At 45.3% G+C, this 21,835-nt stretch overlaps 1 protein-coding gene across 1 annotated transcript in view; it reads left to right on the top strand.

Moving 5' to 3' along the window:
• The window catches only part of CSMD2 (CUB and Sushi multiple domains 2), a gene marked incomplete at both ends in the record, with an annotated part of 613,548 nt that overhangs the window by 316,279 nt on the left and 275,434 nt on the right, over nucleotides 1-21,835 (top strand). The window contains 3 exon segments of the mRNA XM_080690534.1: nucleotides 7,800-7,921; nucleotides 20,605-20,708; nucleotides 21,435-21,547. Of these exon segments, the coding sequence (XP_080546660.1) occupies nucleotides 7,800-7,921; nucleotides 20,605-20,708; nucleotides 21,435-21,547 (339 nt within the window).

Here is a 21,835-nt window from a genome sequence, read left to right as displayed (position 1 = left end):
ATACCAAGCCCATTCCCTTTTTTTACTCCTCTTCCATGGGCCACTGTGAAGGAGACAGAGAAAGGGTCAAGGACCCTGGGTTTGACCTTGAACTTGAATGATATGTCCCTGAAATTCAGCCAAGAGCTGAGATGGATTTTAGATTCAAAGGTCTTTTTATGTGGGTACTTTTAAGGTTTTTCTTTTAAAACCTCTTGTTTTAATTAATTGGAATTGCTATTCTAATTGTGATTTTTTAGGAGAGTTCAGGTGAACCCCACTTTAAGAATAAAAAAGGGACAATAGTCTTTCAATTACAGGAAGCTCTGCTGAGAAGCAGGTTACCAAAAGATCACATTCTAAAAAGCATTGGCCACCATACCCAGTGGTATTATTTTTCCTCTAATGCATTTAAAATATGATTTGGTTTTAAATATTCATTTTTCCACACAATTAATTCTACTAAAACATGGGTCCCAGCAAATAATAGGTTCTCGATAAATGTTTGAGGACCACCTGAATGATCCGTTGATTGAAATTAACGAACACTGGAACCGCGTCCTTGTTTTGGAATTTGAAATTAGGTTTTCAGAGAACTGTCTTTTCTTTCCCTCCCACCAAAAGAAATAAGCTTCTAATTTGACTCCTCAAAAATTTAGATCGTGCAAAGGAGACTGCAGGCCAGGCAAAACACTGGCAAACTATTTCTGTGTGGTACTAGATAAAGGCAGGGTAGTATATAATACTGGGCTTTCATATAGAGCCTAAGATTTTTAAAAATGAACTTTTGTTTGTTTGTTTGGGGGGTTTTTTGTGTGGTACTGGGGTTCCTGGAAACCCTTCTACCTCTGGACTATGCTCCCAGATCTATTTTTATACATTTTTAAATTTGGAAATAGGGTCTCTTAAGCCAGCGCTGCTGGCTTCAAACCTGTGCGATCCTCCTGTCTCTGCCTCCCAAGTGCGGGGATTACAAGCGTGCACCACCACGCCCAGCAAAAAATGAACTTTTGAAGAAGTCCAGTAAGTAAAACAGATTCAAATTGATCTTTTCTGATTAAAGTAGAGGGAGGAGATTTGGAATGGCCCCACCCTGACTAATGTCAGCATCCTGGGGCCAGGGGCAGGGTGGGGGCTCTGGAGTACACCATAAACCACAAGTATAATGAAGAGGATTATCACCAATCTCTCTCTCTCTCTCTCTCTCTCTCTCTCTCTCTCTCTCTCTCTCTCTCTCTCTCTCTCTCTCCTACTCTTGTTCTTGCTCTTTCTCAACTCTCTCTTTGCAGTGCTAAAGATGGAACTGAAGGCTTCATGCATACTAGCAAGCTCTCTACTACTGACCCACACTCCAACATTAACACCTTCCCTGTTTTTCCTCCCTCCCTCCCTTTCTTCCTTCTTTATTTCTTTTTGTTTTTTTACTAAGGATTGAACTCAGGGGCATTCTACCTCTAATCTACATCCCTATCCCTTTTTTAAAAAATCTATTGCTTTTAAACAAGGTCTTGCTAAGTTCCTGAAACTGGCCTCAAACTTGCAATCCTCCTGTGTCAAGTATTGGGATTACAGGCAACACACCATTATGCCCAGCCACAACTTGATTTCTCCTGACCATAAGTTGCTGTTAACCTTGCCTTGTTCCTTTTGGTAGAAATAGAAAACATTTAGCAAGTACATTCTTTCTCCCTCTCCCAAAATGCATAACCCTGTCTGTTGATGTGCTCATCATCTTCTTCCTCCTGTTGTAAATGGAGGGGAGGAGCCTTCTTTTAGAGGCTAGCCCCTTCTCATGAGACCTGGCATCCCTTTCCAGCTCTCTGTTCCAACATCAGCCATAGCTGTGGCCACCCCCAGGGCCTTACCATCTTGGAAGTCAGGAAAATTCAACTCACGACTTAAACTCAACCATCTAACACTTCCTGCACTGTCTATGCTCCCAGGAGAATGACTTTGGTCTTGATACAGCTGTTGTCCTCCATCATAGGCCCCTCGAATCCTCTGGTTCCCATACTGCTTCCCAAATACCATTGTCTCCTGACTTCTTTCAGATACCCTCAGTTACCTTGGCCCTCTCCTGTCTCCCTGGTAAAATGCAGGGACTCAGACAGGGACTGAGTACCAGCCCGAGATGAGATACTTACAGTTACTAATTCACTAAGTAAATTATTAACAAAAAACCATACATCATTTTTCCTTTGTACCTAAATGTGTGTGTGTGTGTGTGTGTGTGTGTGTGTATGTACGTGTGTATACATCAGTTTAGAATAAAATACTCTTTTCTGGATAGAATACCAGCCTTAGAACTCAGAGACCAAAGTTCAAGTTTCAACTTTACTGTTAGTAGAACCATATGGCATAAGGGAACTCACCGAAATGCTCCGAATCTGAATACCATCTGTCAAATGGGAGCTGGGAGCGACACATGGGAAATCGGGCACAAGCGGACTGAATTTAATGCCGTGACAGTGGCAAGGTCCTGTCTTCCTACTTGGTGGCCGCACTGGGCCAGCTTCCTGGGCTTACCCCTGGAACTCTGTTGTTGGCCAGAATTCTAATTCCTTCTTTTCTCTCCTCTTCTCTTCTCTCCTCTCCTCTTCTCTCTTCTTCTTTCCCCTGTGTCCTGAGTCCTCTCCTGAGCTCTCTGTTCTGTACACTTAGGAGAGGCTGCATGCTGAGGGCACTAGAGTACAGGCCCCATTGTTCCAGTCCTAACAATGTTCCCGAGTCCCTTACCTGTATGTGCTAATGATAAAGCTCCCGTTTATTAAGCTATTCATACTTGTCTAAAGCATTGTACTCGGCATTTTTTCATAATTTCTTTATGAAGAACATGGAAATAACCATATTTCATGTTTAGCTGAAGCTTGGAGCGGTCAGTCAGCCTACCCAAGGGCACAAAGCCAATCAGTTGAGCTGAGTTCCTGATCCTCAGCCCAAAGGCTCTGGGCTGCTTCTCATTGAAAATTGTACCTGCATATTCTTCAGAGTCGGTATATTGGATAGAACCATGTAGAGCCGCTCCCCTTCCACCACTACCCCTTTACTAACTTTTCATTTAAATGTAATTTTAAAATTATAGAAAAGTTGCAGTTAATAAGCATCACCCAGATTTAAGCAGCTTCTTTGAAGGAGTTAATGGAGAAGAGCCTAGGGAAAAAAAAAAGGGTCAGAGAAGTAGAAGGGAAAACCCAAAGGCATCAGTGAAGGCAAAATATATGAGTTTCAAACCAGGCATGGTGACATATGCCTGTAATCCCAACACTTGGGATTACTTTTTGGTTGTTATTATACTTTCAGTATAATAACAGGAGGATCACAGGAGAAGACAGGAGGATCATAGGCCTGAGGCCAACCTCAGCAACAGAGTGAGACTCAGAAACCTAGTGAGATCCTGTATCAAAATGAAAACTAAAAAAGGGCTGTGTATACAGCTTAGAGGTATAATATACTTCTGGGTTCAATCGCCAGTACCACAACCACACACACACACACACACACACACACACACATACACACACACATACAATATGAGTTTTACAAAGAAAGGGGTCTATGGGGTCAGGCGCTACTGAGAGAGAAAGTATAATAACAACCAAAAAGTAATTAGCAAGGGTAAGTGGTTTGACCAGTGTGAGGTGTTTGAAGTTGGCTCTGCAGAGATTTGGCCAGGGAAATGAAGGGATAAGGGAGAAGAGAGATTTGGGCTGAAGCTTCAATTATAGTAATGAGCCATGAGGCCGGAGTGATATCATGGTCCTCTGGAGGCCCTAGACACCCAGAGCCAGGAATAGAAAAGCAATGGTAGAATTGATCAAATATAGGCATTTTACCAGGCAGACAGGAGAGGGCCAAGGTAACTGAGGGTATCTGAAAGAAGTCAGGAGACAATGGTATTTGGGAAGCAGTATGGGAACCAGAGGATTCGAGGGGCCTATGATGGAGGACAACAGCTGTATCAAGACCAAAGTCATTCTCCTGGGAGCATAGACAGTGCAGGAAGTGTTAGATGGTTGAGTTTAAGTCGTGAGTTGAATTTTCCTGACTTCCAAGATGGTAAGGCCCTGGGGGTGGCCACAGCTATGGCTGATGTTGGAACAGAGAGCTGGAAAGGGATGCCAGGTCTCATGAGAAGGGGCTAGCCTCTAAAAGAAGGCTCCTCCCCTCCATTTATAACAGGAGGAAGAAGATGATGAGCACATCAACAGACAGGGTTGTGCATTTTGGGAGAGGGAGAAAGAATGTACTTGCTAAATGTTTTCTATTTCTACCAAAAGGAACAAGGCAAGGTTAACAGCCAAGAGGTTGGAAAGGGACAGGAAGGGCAAGGGGCCAGGAGGAGGCATGAAAGGGCCCTGAGCAGGATGGATCCTGAGCAAAGAGAGCTAAGAGGTGGGGTTGCTAGGCAATATCTAGATTCTTCTTTCTCCTGTGGTTTTCCTTTCCAGCAAAGCTCACCTGCGTGGGGGCAGGTGTAGAGAGTGTAGGTAGAAGAGTTCATTTGCAATTGATGTCTTTCAGGCAACTGATTAGAGGAAATAGAAAGCGAGGGACTCGGAAGGATTTCCAAGAGAATTATCAAAATGGTGGACCACAGAGTCTAAGTTGGGTAAGGACAGGAGAGTCAAGAGGGGGCTGAGGAGTAGAGAGAAAAATTTGGTGTCAACATAGGAGGTCTCAACAGATCCCCAGATGAGTTCTAGGAGTTCAGAAAACAGTTCTGGAAAGAATTACTGGTGGGGTGGGTATTGGGGGCAATTTCTACACTGCAAAGGAAGCAGGGACCTGGGGAGGGTGGGTTATGGGCCACATGCCGTCAGGGCTGGATTTGGAGCAGGCAGTTCTGAAAGATGGTGCAGCATGAGTAGTGATTGGTTTGTCTTCGGGTGGGTGGTGAGGAGGTGGTTCCTAGAGGACTGTGCACAGGGCAGGTAGGAGGATAGGAGTAGAAGCAGAGAAAGGCAACCTAGGACAGATGGGAATAAGATCTGGGGGGAAGCTAGAAGAGTTGAACATTTTTTCTTTGGTGCCAAGTTGTTTCGATAGTAGAACAGACTGGGGTACAGTGGTGGCCAAGTGTGTCCATTATGGGGTGCAGTGATATCAATGTATCCTCCATTATGGGATGCAGTAATGTCTAAAGAAAGAGCAGAAGATACTTCAGGAGTATAAGATTCCAGAGAAGTCTCTACTGAAGGCTATCCAGAGAGCCATTTGATGGGAAAAGGCAAAGAAACACTAAGATATGTTCTTTCATGTATTCAGACTAGGAGCACCTAACATTCTGCCAGCCTAGCATGAGTAGGGGTTGCTTTGTCTTAGGGTGGTCTGGTCACAGGGAGGAGCTTTCTGTCTCCAGTGGGAGCTGGCTGCTCAGGGGACAGTCTGTCTATAGAACCCCTGATCTTGCTCAGACAGCAAAAAGAAAACAGCTAATGCTCCATTCAGAACCCATTTCAAGGGGATCTATGCTAACTATCTACAGATTATAATATTTTAATTAAACCCCTCCATTTTCTAAAGTGGCAAATGCCTTTTTGACCTGTTCTTTCTAATTACCTTCAGTATATTTCCACAGACTGAAAATACTGTCTAATTCTTGGAAGCAAGTGCAGGATAAATTGAGTCTGAAGCTGAGGGCTTTGGGGAGCAAAATCTGACTTTGCAGAAGGGGTGGAAGATGGTGCTGGTGGAGATTTGTAAGGATTTTCTGCAGGGTGAGAGTTCTGAATCCGCAGGTCCTCTTTGCAAAGTACGGGCTGGCAAATGGCTTTGGTTTTCATTATCTTATTCTAATGTGTTGGGTGATGTTGTCAGTCTCAAGTGCAGTCAGAGGAAAAGACCTATGTCAAGAAGCTGTAAGAAAAGGTAGAGAAAAGCTCCTTAGCCCTGAGAGAATCTTGGGCATAGAGAAAAGAAATGAACACTAAGCCCGGTAGCTCCTGGTGCACTTTGTTGAATATGAACAATATTCCAGGCCCTGGACTGGGCCCTCCCTGTCTCTCATTGCCCCTCACTATACCTCAGTGAGGGGCTGTCACTTACCCCACTTTACAGATGAAGAAGCAGGACCCCAGAGGTTGTCTAACATATGCAGGCTTGAACCACCAGCATATGGATTTAGATCCAGATGGCTACATTGGTAAGCCTTAAAGATGAACCCCTCCTCAACCATGCCACACTGCCCGAGGCCCGTTGGCATCTAATACAATCCGGAAATCTAAGAATTTCTCAGCACAAGAGGAGGTATCAGATGTACCTACAGGGAGTTGGGAGTGGGTGGGTTCAAACTCGATTAAGTCAGTGTTTGTGCTCAGCGTGGGGAAATAACAGACCCTTCAGGTCGAGGACAGGGATGAACCATCAGAAGGACCAACTTACAGAAGGGACAGACCAGCAGAGAGGAGAGAGCGATTCTGATGTGAAGCCCTTTGCAAACAGCTCTCTGACCACACTTCTCTGCTCGGGTGCACACGTCCTCACACCTGTTTCTCACACTTTTTCTGGCCCTGCAGAGAGGAGCAGCCATGGTGTGGGCATTTTTCTCTCCCCGCATTCTGGCTGGTCTGTAACAGGCACTTAATAAACGTTGGAGGAAAGAGTGCATGAAACGAGAAGAGACTCGTGATGTCTGGGAGCCACGAAGCCTGCTTCCAAGAGCCTGCTGGGAAGGTTTTGCTAGGAAAGGTTTATCATGGCCCTGTCCCCATATGCAGAGGAGCTCCAGGATATTTGGGCTCATCAGTGGAAACCAGATTCGACACCTCTTTCATTTTATATGCTTAGGCCTGTTGAGCTCGCTCACTCTTTCTTTACTGTTAGGCACTTTGCCCACAATTAGGATGAATTGCCATGTGGGCAGTGACAGAGTGAGCTCATGGAACCCTTTATTAGAATAGCTGGCTCGGCACACATTTTTAAAGAAAGCAAACACCTAGATACAATGTAGTACCTTAACTGTGTTCAATCACTACTTAATCTAATTAGTTTAGAAGCTATTTTAAAGAGCTTAATTAGATTAAGCTGTGATTGATAACACTTTATAACTACTTGAGTAGAGCACTTCTTCTAATTCACCTTGACTCTTTCTGCTTCCAGTCAAAATCTTGAGGCATGGGCTGATGTGGGGAATGATTTGGAAAGTGCTAGATTAGCACTAAAAGCATTCTGGTGCCTGGTACTGGGCTGAGTCGGAACCTTGACAGCATTTCTGGGCATAGGCATCCTGAAAGTCTTGAAAAGACATCCTAAGATTTCAGTTCAGGAGGCCTGCAAGGTTGTATAGGGAGGAATTGAGGACCATCAGGACCTGGGACAAGGTCAGACTCCTATGGAAGCAGATTTGGTCCAGAGCAGCACTCAGCTGGTTTGGAGAACAAGAGTACCAATAGGAAAGCTCAGACAGGTGAGCAGAGCATGCATGGGCTGCTTAAGCAGGCCCATAGGTACCCTCAACCCTTCTAGTTTTAGGGCAACATTCATGGCACCAGTCCACACCCTCTTGGTGAATATGAGCTGCTTCATCTCAGTGGAACTTGGAATGTGGGGGTGGACACAGTCTTCACGGGGTGGCATAGCCTGTCTTAGAAAATTACCATAGAATTCAGGGCAGCAGGTAGGGCCTGTCTGGGCCTGCTGCAGTGTCCAGGCTCTGGGACTTCCCATTGACCCTGTTGAGGGCTATAGGGGAAGGATGAAGGAAGCAGATTGTTTCTGACATGGGACTGTAGAGATTCAGTTTCTTCTGAGCTGGGAATGGAAGGGGGATGGGGACTCGACCTAGTCTAAACTAAAAGGGCTGTCTTTCATCTCCCCTGCAGCTCACATGTGTGATGCCCACCTGCGAGGCCCCTCGGGTATCATCACCTCCCCCAATTTCCCCATTCAGTATGACAACAACGCACACTGTGTGTGGATCATCACAGCACTCAACCCCTCCAAGGTAAGGCTCTTGAGAAGGGGGTGGTCTCCCGTGAGTAGGGCAGGCGGGGAATAGTTGGTCTACCGGCAGCTTCAGACTCAGAACCCTGGTGGTGGCCGATTCAATTCTTTTAAATATTTTATTGGGTAAATACAAAGCATATTTATAAAATATAAGCAAGATATAAAAACATCAACACATCAAACACCTATGTGACCATCTCCCAGCTTAAGAAAAAGAAGGAATCCAGTACTTTAGTGATGCATGGCCATCAGCAACCCAATCCCGTTCCTGCCACCCTCAGAGGTAGCCATTACCTCGATGTGCCTTAGTTATTTCTGTGCTCTTCTTTATATGTAGCACTCAAGTATATATCCCTAAATGCATCATTTGGTATGCCAGCATTTGAACTTCATATAAATGTATGCTCTATGTCCTGTATTCTTAATTTCACTCAGAATTCATCTATGTTGTGTGTTGTTTTTCACTGCTATATGTACCCTTTCATGATATGTCCTATTTTGTTTTTTTCTTAATCGTCTCTTCTCTCTTATAAATCCTCATGCCAAAATCCACAACTTTTTAAATTTTTCTTTTAGTTATATCAAAACTAAAAATCAATTGAAGAGAAGTTGCTGTAGTATTGAGTCTTCTAGTCCATGAATATTGTATATCTCTCACTTTGCTTAGGGCTTCTTTCTTGTATAACTTTTTTATACAGTAAATTTTCATATAACACTTTATATCTACTCTCAGTAAACTTTTATAACTTTCCATTGGAGATATTATGCATTTCTTAATGTATTTACTCCTAAATATATTATGGTTGTTCATCTAGTTACCTAAATATATTTTAAATTATACCTTTTTAAAAATGAATTTTTACCTGCTTCTTGCTGGTATTTAGAAATGCAATTGATTTTTTGTCCTTTTGGTTTTTATTTGTATAATAATTTATCTGTGAATTCTTTGGATGTTTGGACATAGTCATCATCTGTAAAGAATGATGGTTTCTTCTTTTTTCATTATTTTACTTGTCTTCTTTCTTTTTATTGCCTCAGTGATCAGAATTGAACCTCCTGTATAATGTCAAATCATTGTGATCATGGTGGTCACTCAGGTTAAATAGAATATTTTTATTTCTTCATCATTAAGTATAATGTTTGCTTATTTTTAATTTACAAATACTTTTTTGTAGTTGAGAAAGTTCCTTTCTAATCTTAGTTTGCTAAGAACAAGGTTTTATTGAGAATAGATATTGACTTTTATCAAATATATTTCCATAGCTATTGATACAATCATTGATTTTTCTCCCTTCTCTTAGTGTAATGACTTTATACTGGTTGATTTTTCTAATATTAAACCAACCTAACATTCATAGAATAAACCCAGTGTGGTTATTTCCTATTGATATTTGTGTATTTTACTTGCTAACATTTTGTTTAATGGCTTGTTTGTATTGTTAGTGAGATTGGTCTGGTGTTTGGGTTTTTTTCATATTGCTATTCTTTGGGGTATTTTCATATTGCTATTCTTATTCTTTGCAGATGATGACAAATATGAAATATTTGTCATCATCTGCAAAGAATGATGGTTTCTTCTTTTTTCATTATTATACTTGTCTTCTTTCTTTTTATTGTCTCAGTGATCAGAATTGAACCTCCTGTATAATGTCAAATCATTGTGATCATGGTGGTCACTCAGGTTAAATAGAATAATTATATACTAGTGTATAATACTAGTCCCATAAAATGGTCTAGAGAGTGTTTCTTCTCTGTCTCTTGGAATAACGAGTCAAAAACTAGAATAAAATTTGCCTCAAAAGTCTGGTGGAATTTTTCAACAAAACTACCTGAGTCTGGTCTTCATTTTGGGGAGAAAAAGGTTTATACCGTAGATTCGATACCTGTAATGACTAAATAAATATTTAGGATAGCTATTTTTTCTTAAATTCATTATATTAAGCTTTGAAATTTAATAGATATAAAGGTGTGCATTCTATCTCTTATTATATTGATGATCCTGCTATTGTTGTGTTTTTGTTTCATTTTTCATTTCCTAAATCAATATTGTCAGAAATTTCATATTTGTTAGTCTTTTCAAAGAATAAAATTTGGTGTTTCAATATTCTTTTTAATATATTTATTTTATTTCATCAATTTCTGCTCTCATATTATTTCCTTCCTTCAATTATATTTGATTTTATTCTGTTGTTTTTATTAAGCATCTTAATTTTTGTGCTTAATTCATAAAATATATTCAATGTTATTTAAGCATCTGAGGCTATAAATTTTCCTCTAAGACTACTTTGGCTACATTCCTACAGATTTTTCTCTTCAGTATTTCTATTATAACTTATTCTGAATATTTTCTAAATTCTGTATTATCTCATCTTTCGATCATGAGTTATTTAGAAGTAATTCTTAATTTCTAAAAAAGATCTTTTATAACTATCTTTTATTACTGATTATAAAGTGTATATTTAAAGAACATTTTCTGTATTTGAATCATTTGAAATTTGTTGGGACATGCTTTTTTGGATAAAGTACACCTATATTCTGTGTGTACTTCAAAATTAAATGATGCATTTGACAGTTTTTGTGTTCTAATATGTCCATCACATCAATCTTGTTAATAATGTTTATGCATATTATATCTTCATTTTACTTTTGTCTTCTTGCTCAAGCCACTAAAGATAGAGGAATTTTTAAATCTCCCGCTATGATAATGGGTTTGTTTGTTATCTTTTGAAGTTCTGTCAATTTTTGCTTTCCATATTTTGAGACTTCATTATTAGAGCTTACAACTTGAAATTTTTATATCTTCCTAGTTATCTGAGTTGTTTTAAAAATAGCTATGTACTTACCCTGTTTATCTGTGGTGTAATATTTTTTTAATTTAAACCAGAACCTCCACCTCATAGCTATTAGGTTAGCTTTCTCTTGGTCTTTATTATATAATAATAATATAATCTATTATATTTTCTTACTGTCAACCTTCTGCTTCCTTATGCTTTATATGTGCTCTGTGTATAACTGGGCCTTTAAAACTCTAGTCTAATAATCTGTCTTTTGACTGGAGGATTTAGACCATGTACATAATGTAATAGATTCTGTTCTATTAGGGTTACTCTAAAATGCCCTAGAAATATTAACATGCATGCCTAATAAAATCTAATGTTACATATTAATTTTATGTTCCTCCTAAAAAGTCAGAGATATTAAAACAGCATGACTTTGGTTAGCCCCTCCTGATCCATACTCTGTGGTACTTTCAACTTACCTTATTTCTCCTCCCAAGTTATTATCATCACTGTGCAATAAAGCCAGTGTCCATTCATATTACGCACATATGCACCGTTTTTGGTTCACCATTTCTTTGTGTCTATCAGTCCCTCTATTTGGGATTACTTTCTTTCTGCTCAAAGTACATGCTTTACAATTCATTTTTCTGTTTATGGCAAATCTTCCTACTTCTCATTTTTTCTTAAAACGTCCTTTTCCCCTGTTCCTGAAAGAACACTGGGCATTTGGTTCTCTGTTAATCATGGTATTTTCTCTGCGCGTGGAGATACTGTCCTCATGTGTTCTGGTTGTCTTTGTTGCTGCTGGCTTATTGTTGTGATGTTGTGTGGCATCTTTCGGGCTGCCTTTGTGGTCTTTTCCTTGTCTTTTGTGTCCTGCAGTCTCACTATCATGAGTCTATGTGCAGATATTTTGTAATAGTTCTGCTTGAATTCATTAAGCTTCTTCAATTCGTGGGTTTGCACCTTTTATCAGTTCAGGAAAACGTCTGTCCACCGTAGTTTCAACTTTTGCTTCTTCTTTATCCTCTTTCTTTTTTCCTTCTGGAAGTCTGACAAGATGTATTCATCCTTCCTACACTATCCCTGTTTCTTTGCTTCTCTCTCATTTTCTCTCTCTTATTCTGTTCATTTGTTCTCTGTCCCCCTGTGTCTAACCTGTTAAATTCCCTCACTGAAGACCTGATTTTCAATATTACAAATCTCACTCTGTGAAGTCCTCTTTGATTCTTTTTCAAATGTTCCTGATCATATTTTACAGTTCTCTGATCTGTACTCATATGTGTAGTGTAGATACTACTCATTTTACATTCTCTGTCTGTTAATGCCAGTATCTGAAGTCTTCCTAAGTTCAATTCCATAGTCTCTTCTCATCTCTCATGGCTCCTTCTTTGTTGTGTAATTTCTGACGATGTGATTAGAATCATAAACTTAGTCTCTGGGAATTCTTTGAGATCGGGGTAGATGGTAGTTTCTTTAGATTTAGAATTTTAAGATGTATTTACTTGGGCCTGGTGCCGAGGTCATTTCCAATCAGAAACCCCTTCTGAATAAATTCTCAGTCGTAGGGTTTCTAACCACCCAAGTTCCGTGAAGCCTGTAGACCCATGTGAAGGCTGCTCTTGGCTATGGATTCTCAGCTGAAGTTTTCTATTTTCTATCCTCTCAGCATTCAGGTATGAGATTAAAGTCCAGGTCCACCCAGACAGTGGAAATGGCCAGAGAGAAGAAAGGTGGGCTTATTTTTAGTTCACCCCCACTCTGCTCTGTGCAGGGGTTTTGTATTAAAGCGTCTACCCAGAGGCCCTGACCTGTGGCTCCTATCTCCTCTTCTCCATGAGTCCATGTACACCAACACTCTGCTCCACTGGAGTGTTACAGTGCACTCGAGGCCAAAGCCGGCTCCATGCTGGGTCCCCATGCTGTGGACTCTGAGGATCCCCCTTCTGTCAGTCTGCTGAGCCTGCTCCAACACAGGGAAGCGCAGGAAGGCATTTCTGGAGGTTGGTGGTCCTGTTCTGGACGCTGGCAGGCATGGTCCTGGTGAGACTCTCTGCCTGGTTTACTGACGGCCCCTTCTGTGTCCTCACAAGACCTTTTCTCTGTGCACATGACAGAGCTCTGTGGTGTCCCGTCCTCCTCTCATAAGGACACCAATCCACTCTCTTCAGGACTTTACCTTCACAACCTCATTTAACCTCCTCCCTAAAGGCCCCATCTCCAGATACAGTCACACAGGGGATTCAGACTTCACCATATGAACTCAGAGAGGATATAATTCAGTTCAGAACTTGTCAAAAGCTCTTACTTTTCCTTTTGAAATTTTACCCAATGCTTCAGAATTCTTTGGTTCAAGCACCTGAGGCCACAATACCAAAAACACTAGAAGCAGATTTTCTCTGCACAGCATTTTACAAAAGATTCACATCTTATTAAACCATTCTATGCTGAACCTAGTCAAGGGAGATGGAGGCTTCAGCCATACAAGGTAGGGGTGGAGGCTAGACCAGAAGAAGAGCTTAGTGCAGTAATGTTACCATTGGCCAGAGGGCCCTTCCTTGGGCATTGCCAATTTGAAGGCAAGGTGTAGGGGGAAGCCCAGGTGCAGCTAGACTTTCTGAGACACAGTTTGATTCACTCCCATCAAGCCTAGCCTTGGCCAGTGTGTGGAGGTCATTGGGCCCATGCTGGTCATTCCCTCACACATCCCGGAAGAGGCTACACCAGCCTGGGCTCCTACAGCTGCCTTTCTGATGTTATGGGAACTTCCTCAGAAGCAGACGGGCTTCTCAGCATCTCCATAGGGCCTTGGTGGGCTTCAGGAAGCGCTGAGGGGGGCCCAGAAGGGCTAAGAGAGCCCCACCCTGACACCAAGTGGGAGAGGAGTCAAGTCATAGAATAAGCTTGGAAACTCAAAGTCTAAGACCAAGGAGTAGAGGCTGCCTTCCTGAACACAACAGGGAAAACAGGAACAGTAACTAATGCTGCTCATGCAACCCACCCACGGGTGAGATACAGGTATGTTCCTCCTTGCCATGCACCCCGCTAACCCTTTCACCAAGAAGCACAGTCTAAGTTTACTGTAAGAGATGAGCGTTCATCTGTTCATTGACTGGAGGTACAGCTTCTGCCTTTGAGCAACATGCACAGAGGGGTAAAAAGAGGTATATAAGCAAAAACCAGAGCTCAGACAAGTGCTGATGGAGGTGTGTCCGGGGCGCTGCGGGGATACCCAGGAAGGAGCCACTAAATGGAAATCCATAGAGATTTTCATAAAGGCAATGGCTTGGAAATCTGTCTTGAAAAGGCACTGAGGTTTGGAGCACCCCCTTAAGATGGAGAATAGCTCAACATGCCTGCATCAGGGTAAGGGCAGAATGGTAGAAGGAACTGGACCACATGAGCCCACATGCTTGGCAGAGAAGTTTGAGTTTTATTTAGAAACGCAAGTTTTTGAGGCTGGACATAGTAAAGTGTTATTAATAACAATGATAGCTTTTATTATATCCCTATCCTGTGCCAAACACTGAGCTAATCCCTCAGTGTAAGTGATTTCATTTCATTCTCTCAGTGGCACAATGAATTAGGTTTTAATAGACTGCTTTATGGATGAAGAAACTGGAGCGTTGATGGGTTAAAGGTTCGGAAATGGCTGCAGCACACAGCCAGCAAGTGGCCAGGCCGGGATTTAAACCTAGCCTTACTGGCTCACACGCCACGCACTTAAATAGCTGCGCTGTGTTGGATGTGACAGGGTCTCAGAGAAGATGGGACCAGTGGCACTGGAACAAGCTAGAAAGGACGAGGGCCATGCTTGCTTCTCAACTGGAGCAACAGCAGGAAAGTGTATGTTCTCAAAAGATTACTCTAGCAGCAGAAGAGAGAACTGGAAGAAGATACGGAGGGAGTAAGACCAATTAGGAGGCTGGAGAAGTTGTGCCCAAGTAGGAGAAATTAGAGCATCAACCAAGGCTTTGGTGTAGAAGAGGAAGAAACTGATGAGAGGGATGTGGGAATGGAGTGGAGCCTGGTGGCTCATTGGATGTGGTAGTTGGAAAGAGGGATCTTGTTCAACATTGTAACTCAAGTGACCAACACAATGCTTGGCACATAGTAGGCACGCAGGAGACATGTATTCAATGAACAAATGAATGATGACTTGGTGCTTTCTAGCTTGTACCAGTGGATGAGTTTAAAAGGAACGTGTTTTTTCAGGAGCCCAAAGGGAAACAAATTTGGCACATTTGAAGTACCTATGGTTCATCCAACAGTCTTTGGAAACACTGCTTGGGGATGCTGAATAAATCTGAGGCTCAGAGAGACCTTTGGATGTTATTAGCACATGAGTAGGAACCGAAGCCTAAGGAATAGACACCATTTCTTGGAAAGAATGAAGAGATTAAAAAGGCTCAGAATGGATCTGGGAACCATGCTTACAGGCAAAAGAAATGGAGAAGCCTGAGGGAAGGAGGAGAATGTTAGAATGCTATGCAAAGGCAGGTTTCTACCTAGGGCATGTCTAATGGAGGAAGAATGAATGAGGCCATGGGCTTTGACCTTTCAGAGTGGAGGTCTGGTACAGCAGTCGGGTGCAGAGGGGGCAGGGAGGATGTGGGGGGTCTGTATGCAGCTCTAAGGAGCAGGGAGGCAGAGAGTGAAATGTGGGCATGGGCAGTAGAGAGCCAGAGGAAGCTCTGAACCAAGTGGCACAGAGGTGGAGTGGGGAGTACAAGGGCTCCCTCTTCAAGGAGTGGGCGGTGCTGTCCTGAGAGGCTGTGCCTGTGCACACAGGAGTGCAGAGTGGGACACAAGTCCCCTGGGTGCCCTCCTGGTCATGGGATGATTATGCATCCCAGGTATCTGCACAGGTAGGATGTGAGCATCCTTCCTGGAATCCCATCCACATCAGAGGACCTTCTCTGGCTGCACCTGGCAGGGAGCTAGGTATGTCCCAGCTCCAAAGAAAGGAGATTAGATGCTCTGGAATGGGATGGCCAAGAACCTGCATCCAGATGGCACCATTAACTGAGCACCACTGGATACACAGCTCTGTCCTGCAGGAACCAGAAGGACTTAATTATGCTGGGGAGGAAGACTAAGTACTCAATAGACTAGAAATAAAACAAAAGCACCCAATCCATCCTCCTGGGAGCTCTATCGATTCCAAGAAAAAAAGAAAAGAAGGCTCCGAGCAAGCAATTCCAGTCTCCATATGCAACCTCCACCCTCTTTCCTTTACTGGGGCATCTGTGGGCAATATGAACCCTACCTGGGCATTTAAGCTACCTTACTCCTTTCAGTATTAATCTGATATTAATATAAAATCTGCCTATCATGAAATATCCCAAAGTTGTCTTTGGGTAGAAATACCCTGGGAGAACTTAAAAGCAATCCCTCTCCCCAAAGATGTGATTCCGGAGTAAATACTTAGAACCTTTATTTTAAAGAGCACCCGGGTGGCCCTACCCTGACAAACTTACATGATAAATCACAGTCCCCTCTCCCCAGAAAAGCACAGCAGCCCTCCCGCATCACCCCTCTTAGGCAGCCTCAACTTCAAACTCACTGAACTTCATCGAACGCCTGGCCCTTTAAGACCTCTTCAAGGTAAATTGTAAATTCCTCCCAGGGGGCACAAGGTCTTCTGAGGGGCTTTCTGGCTCTTCTGTTCCCAGCATTCAAACCAACCATCGGTACCTCTGTGTGCTTATGCTGTGCTGTGTTTAGCATCTATTTCCCCATGACTCCAGTGTACCCTCCAGTCAGAGAAGGTGTTTTATTTCTCCCACAGTTAGCGCTGAGCTCTGCAGAGAGGAGGTGCTCCGAGGTTTGAATGTGTTAATGGCTGACGAGGAGCAGCTCCTGAGCGTGTCTCTGAACATGCAGGGCTGGAGGTCCAGGCCGAGGTCTGGGGGCCTCCTCTTGTGAGGATCACCCAGCCCAGGCTCAGGGAAGAAGCCGGGCTGGGGACATTTCAGTGGTTGGGACTTAGACCTGAGTTGGAGAACCTAAGTGCACACATCTGCCTTTATTTCGCAGCTTCTCAGTATAAATTCCAGACATGTGATTCCATTTGTGTATGAGCCTCTGGGTTTGATCAGGGAAGTCAAGTCATCTTTGCTAGAAAAGAAGGCAAAACAGAGAGAGAGAGAAAGAGGAGAGAGAGAGAGAGAAAGAGAGAGAGAGAGAGAGAGGGAAAGAGAGAGAGAGAAGAGAGAGAAAGAGGAGAGAGAGATAGAGGATGGGAGAATGGGAAGGAAGAAGGAGGGGGTATAGAAGGGAGAGGGAAAGGAAAGCTCATTCCATGAACTTCAAAGCCAAAGATAACAGCATTTTAATTATTCACTCCTGGAGGCTCGTCCATGTGACTCTTCCCTTTGTAGACCTGAAGAACTGAAAAATAACTCTCTCCAAGCGGTCTCTGGCTAGTGTAAATGTCAGGAATGCATTTGTTGGTCCATTTGTTCACTCACTTATTCATTCAACAAACATTTACTCATGCCTTTCGGTGCCGGCCCAGTGTGAGATGCTGGTGAAAAGAGAGGTGTCCCTGTGCACCTGTTTCCCTTGGCTGAGTGGCTCCAGAGGGACCCTCTAATGGCCTCCTCCAAGTCAAAAACCAGATTCCTTTCTTTATGCAGTTGTCCCTGCTTCCCATCCTGTGTTGGCATTTCCAGCCCAGGAGCAGCTGCCACCTGGATCCCCAGCCTTTCTCCATGGTGGGGGGGCAGCCTCTCGTGGCCCCAGCCTGTGGTTGCCTGGTTCCAGCACTGGCTGCACTGCATTCTTTCCTCGTACTCGCGGCCCTGCAGCCTCTCCGTTAGATGTTTGAGGGCAGCCGCCAGGCCCGTCTCGCCCACTGATGCCTCTCCAAAGCCCAGCACTTGCAAATGCATATCAACTGTTGAGCGAATGGGTGGATGAATGAATGGGTCAGTCAACCCGTGCATCAGTGCTTGATGGACGCAGGGAATGAATGGGATGCTGCATTCAGCAAACTATGCCGAGGTCCGGACCGAAGTTCCAGAACTCTGAGAGGTCTCAGTCCCCATCCGCAGGGACTGCAGTCTGCCTCCCTCCCTCTCTCCAGCCCCATCCAGGCCCTCAGTAAGTACCAGCCAGCAGCTGCTTCCGGTTGTGCCCATGGCACTAATGGTCACGTTGGAGGCAGCCAGCAGTAGGATCTGGAGCCCTCAGGAACATAGAGAAGTGCTCTGAAGAGGAGGAGGGATAGGAGGATGGCTGTGAGGGACTCTGACAAGCCAGCAAGGCCAGGCCAGGCCATGGGGAGCCCTGCAGCTTCCTGGCCACATGCAGAGCTTTATCTCTCAGGTCAAGAGCTAGCAGTCTCTTCCCTGTGACAAAAGTCCTTGAGATCCCATCTATATCCAGCACACAGTCAACAGCTATGCTTTGCAGAAAACCTCACAGACACTTAAACCACAGAAGACTTTATTTACTCCAAGTACCAGAGGTCCAAAGAGCATCCAGGGCTGGCCCGGTGGTTCCCTCTGTGTCTCAGGCATCCATTTTTTTCTCTACCCATCTTTGCATGTGGCGCTCATTCTCATGACCACAAGAAGGCTGCTGCATCTCTGCAGGCCAGATTTGGCCTCAGAGCCACAGTTTCCAGTCCTGCTCCAGGGAAAAGCAAGACACTGAGAGTTTGGGGGACAGTGAACACTGGGCAGGAGGAGACTCTGGAGTAGGAGGCTACCTTGGGAACACGCTCATTAGACAAACAGCCTTAGCCTAGAGCTCTTGTAAGTCCTGCTTCCCCCAAACTGCCCCCGAGCTTTCAGATCCTTGGCAGCCTCACCTGGGCCTTGGGCACAGGATGGCAGAGCCTGGAGCCCTGTGCTTTGGCTGACCTTGCACAGCACTCAGGAAGGGGGAAATGTAGCCCACGGCCCTACTCCATCCCCCAGAGTCTAAGGTTGGGCGGCCAGGTTCTGAGGGGCCTCGTCTCCAGCCCTGCCTCCCCTCCCCATTTTTTGCCATGAATACGGACTCAAGCTTGTCCAAGCTCACCCCAGTCTTGGCCGCTGCACCAGCTCTGGCTGGTCTCTATGCAGACTCCTAGCTTCTCATTCAGTTGGCCATGAGGTGCCGGCTGTGGGCTTATCTGCAGACTCCCATGGGCTGTCCTTCCAGCGCACCCTCCCCTCCCGCCTGCTCTTTGTGCCCTCCTCACCTCTCACAGGCGCCAGGCCCAGTGCACCCACCTCGCCCACACTCTTCCTTCCATCCGTCTTTTCCATGCTGTCCCCAGCTGGTGCCGGTCCGTACCATGTCCTTGGCATTTTGATTCTGCGCTCAGTCATCGGCAGGAGAGATAAAGTATGGGAGGCAGCTAGCTCGGTGCTTGGCACATGGCAGGTGCTCGGTGATTATGTCTTGGATGATGGGTTTGTTTATTCATTTATCTAATGGGCTTAAGTTGGGTGTCTGAGCTGTATACAAATGTGCCTCTTTGATCATGCCTCTTTCTCCTACTGCCATTCCCCCGCCTCGGAAAGGCGCTTTGTGAGTTTGATTGATCTGCGTGTTAGCTAATGAGTCATTATAGGAACCTGTCCTTAAACAATGGCCAGAGGAAAGAGAGGGGGAAAAATGAAAAAAGAAAGAAAAAGAAAGCGCAGTACACTGCGCACTGGGGGCTGTCCCGAAGCCGCAGTGCTGTGTATGTTGAACACTCTTCCTGGTGTAATTAGCCTCTACATCAGGGTCAGTGCTCTGAAATGACCCCGACCTTTTCTCCATCCCTCTGCTGCTCCTCCCTGGCTCATCGGCCCCCTGGCCAGAGTTCAGAACCTGCTCCCACCCTCCTCATTCCACCCATCGGTCCCACACCATCAGCCTCAGAAAGTCGCCTCCCACAGGACAGAGCCATTCCTTTATAGGGAGGGGTATGAGACCCTTTAGATTGTGCTCCAGGCCACCTTTTCTTGTGAGTCCTGGATCTTCTAGTCACCTCCCTGTGCTGAAGACACAACCATGTCATCCCACAGCCCCCCAGAGCAAGGCCACTGGCAGGTGTCCCTGTTTGTAGACACGCTCTCAACAGATGCATAACAACTTGTGCTGGAGTGCTTCATCTCTGCCACATCTTGGGCCCTGCACCCCTAGATCCTTCTCAGAACATCTCCCCTTCCCAACCAGCCCCTCCAGTCGGACACAAACTTCTTAATTTGCTGGGATGCCACGTTGTACATGGCCTCCTCTCCTCCCCTCGCCGTAGTATCCGCCCTTCTCACAGTCCCCACTGTGGCACCTGTAGCCTGTATGACTAGTCTGCTGCTCAGAGTTTCCTTCCCACTAAGACAGGGATGATGTCACACTGGCTCTGGAAGCCCCACCCCCATAGGCCCTAGCTTAAAGCGGGCGCATATTCAATGTTTGTGGAAGTCGGAGCTAAAATGAGAGGCAGGAGTCTTGTCAGAATCTCCTTCCGAGAACATTCATTTATTCAACAAATAAACAAAAAGGATGGAGAAGAGCAGGCCAAGGAGAGACTAGCAGAACCGTCTGTGGGGCCCTGGGGCAAGCGAGTGGAGATTCCACATGTGGCCTGAGCTATCGGCGCCAAACCCACGGGGATTCCATGCATTAAAGCATGAAGAAAGAGTCCAATCATCTCTCAGTCAGCCAGATGTGCCTGATGTTGCTCTGACAGCCCCCGGAACCAGCCAGCTGTCCCATGAACATCTTCAGAGACATCAGGGGGCCCCAGAGACTGTGGAGACTGTGTGGCCTGCAGGGAGACAGTTCCCACTCCTGAGGGGGGTGCGGAAATGATCGCTGTGACATAAAGGGAAGACATTTCTGCTATTTTCCAGGCTGCAGGAGACTTCCTTGCGCCCCCACCCCCACCCCCTCTCACCCTCTGCTATCCCGCCAGGTGATCAAGCTGGCTTTCGAAGAGTTTGATTTGGAGAGGGGCTATGACACCCTGACGGTCGGGGACGGTGGGCAGGATGGAGACCAGAAGACGGTCCTCTACATGTAAGTGAAACCCTGCATGTGGTCTAGAGCCTGGAACAGCATGCAGAGCTTGGCCAGGAGTGGGTGGCTTGCCGAGTCCTGCTACAGAGAGGACCGTGTCCCACTACACTCTGCTTTCAGCAGCCATCCCTCTGCCTTGCTTGACTCCTGCCATGGGGAGAAGAGCACTAAGCCAAATCCTCAGTGGGAGTTTACGCAAGAATGTCCAGGATGAGCAGTCGCTTAGGACACAGGCGAATGGAGGCTGTGTGTACAAGGCGGGAGCTTTCTACCTGGCCATCTGCTGCTGGGAAGGCCTCGCTGCTTCTGCACCCAACCTAACAGTGTTCACATACCATGGCGATCTGGCCTCCCACTGAGACCATGGCAGCATTCTGCTAACCTGCTCAGAACTATCTGTGGCATCTTGTTGGAGGTTTCAGAGAATCAGGATCGGGTAGCATAATGAGCACATTTTCTGAGCCAAGCAAGGGCCTGAGGACATGACTGAGTCAAAGGAGAGGATCGTAGCAGGCTGTCTGGGAGTTCCACTGCTTTGGGCCACCACCAGTGGCTGGATGTGAGGACTGGGAAAGGCTCATGGTCACTGCCAGTGGCCCAGCATCAGAGACAGGGAGGCCTAGGAACAGGCTGGCTCCTGGCTGCTCCTGGAGATGTCACTTGGGCAGGTCTTCTACCCGAGTGCCATGGTAGGGTGCTCACCTCTACATTTCTCTCTCCTGACAGCCTGACAGGTACATCGGTCCCAGATCTCATCGTCAGCACCAACCATCAAATGTGGCTCCTCTTCCAGACCGATGGCAGTGGCAGCTCCCTGGGATTCAAGGCTTCTTACGAAGGTAACTGTTCTTAGAGAGCCCGGTGCATTCTGCCACAGGAGTCAGAGGCTTGAGAATCTGATTTTAGATCACACAGACTCTCAATTCAAATCCCGGTTTGGACCTGCACTAGCTCCCTCTCCTTAGGCAGGTTTATTTGACTTCTCTGGGCTCCTGCCTCCTTCCTTGTTCTATGGGCCTCACACGCTGTATCGAGACCTATCTGGGACAAATCACTTACAGTGCTGGGTACCAGTGCCAGGAGCATGCATCAGTTCTATTCCCAATTCTAACCCAGCTCCTGTGGAC

This window comes from Muscardinus avellanarius (assembly GCF_963383645.1).
Source record: "Muscardinus avellanarius genome assembly, chromosome: 3".
NCBI classification, from domain to species: Eukaryota; Metazoa; Chordata; class Mammalia; order Rodentia; family Gliridae; genus Muscardinus; species Muscardinus avellanarius.
This window is presented reverse-complemented; position numbering and strand designations above follow the sequence as displayed.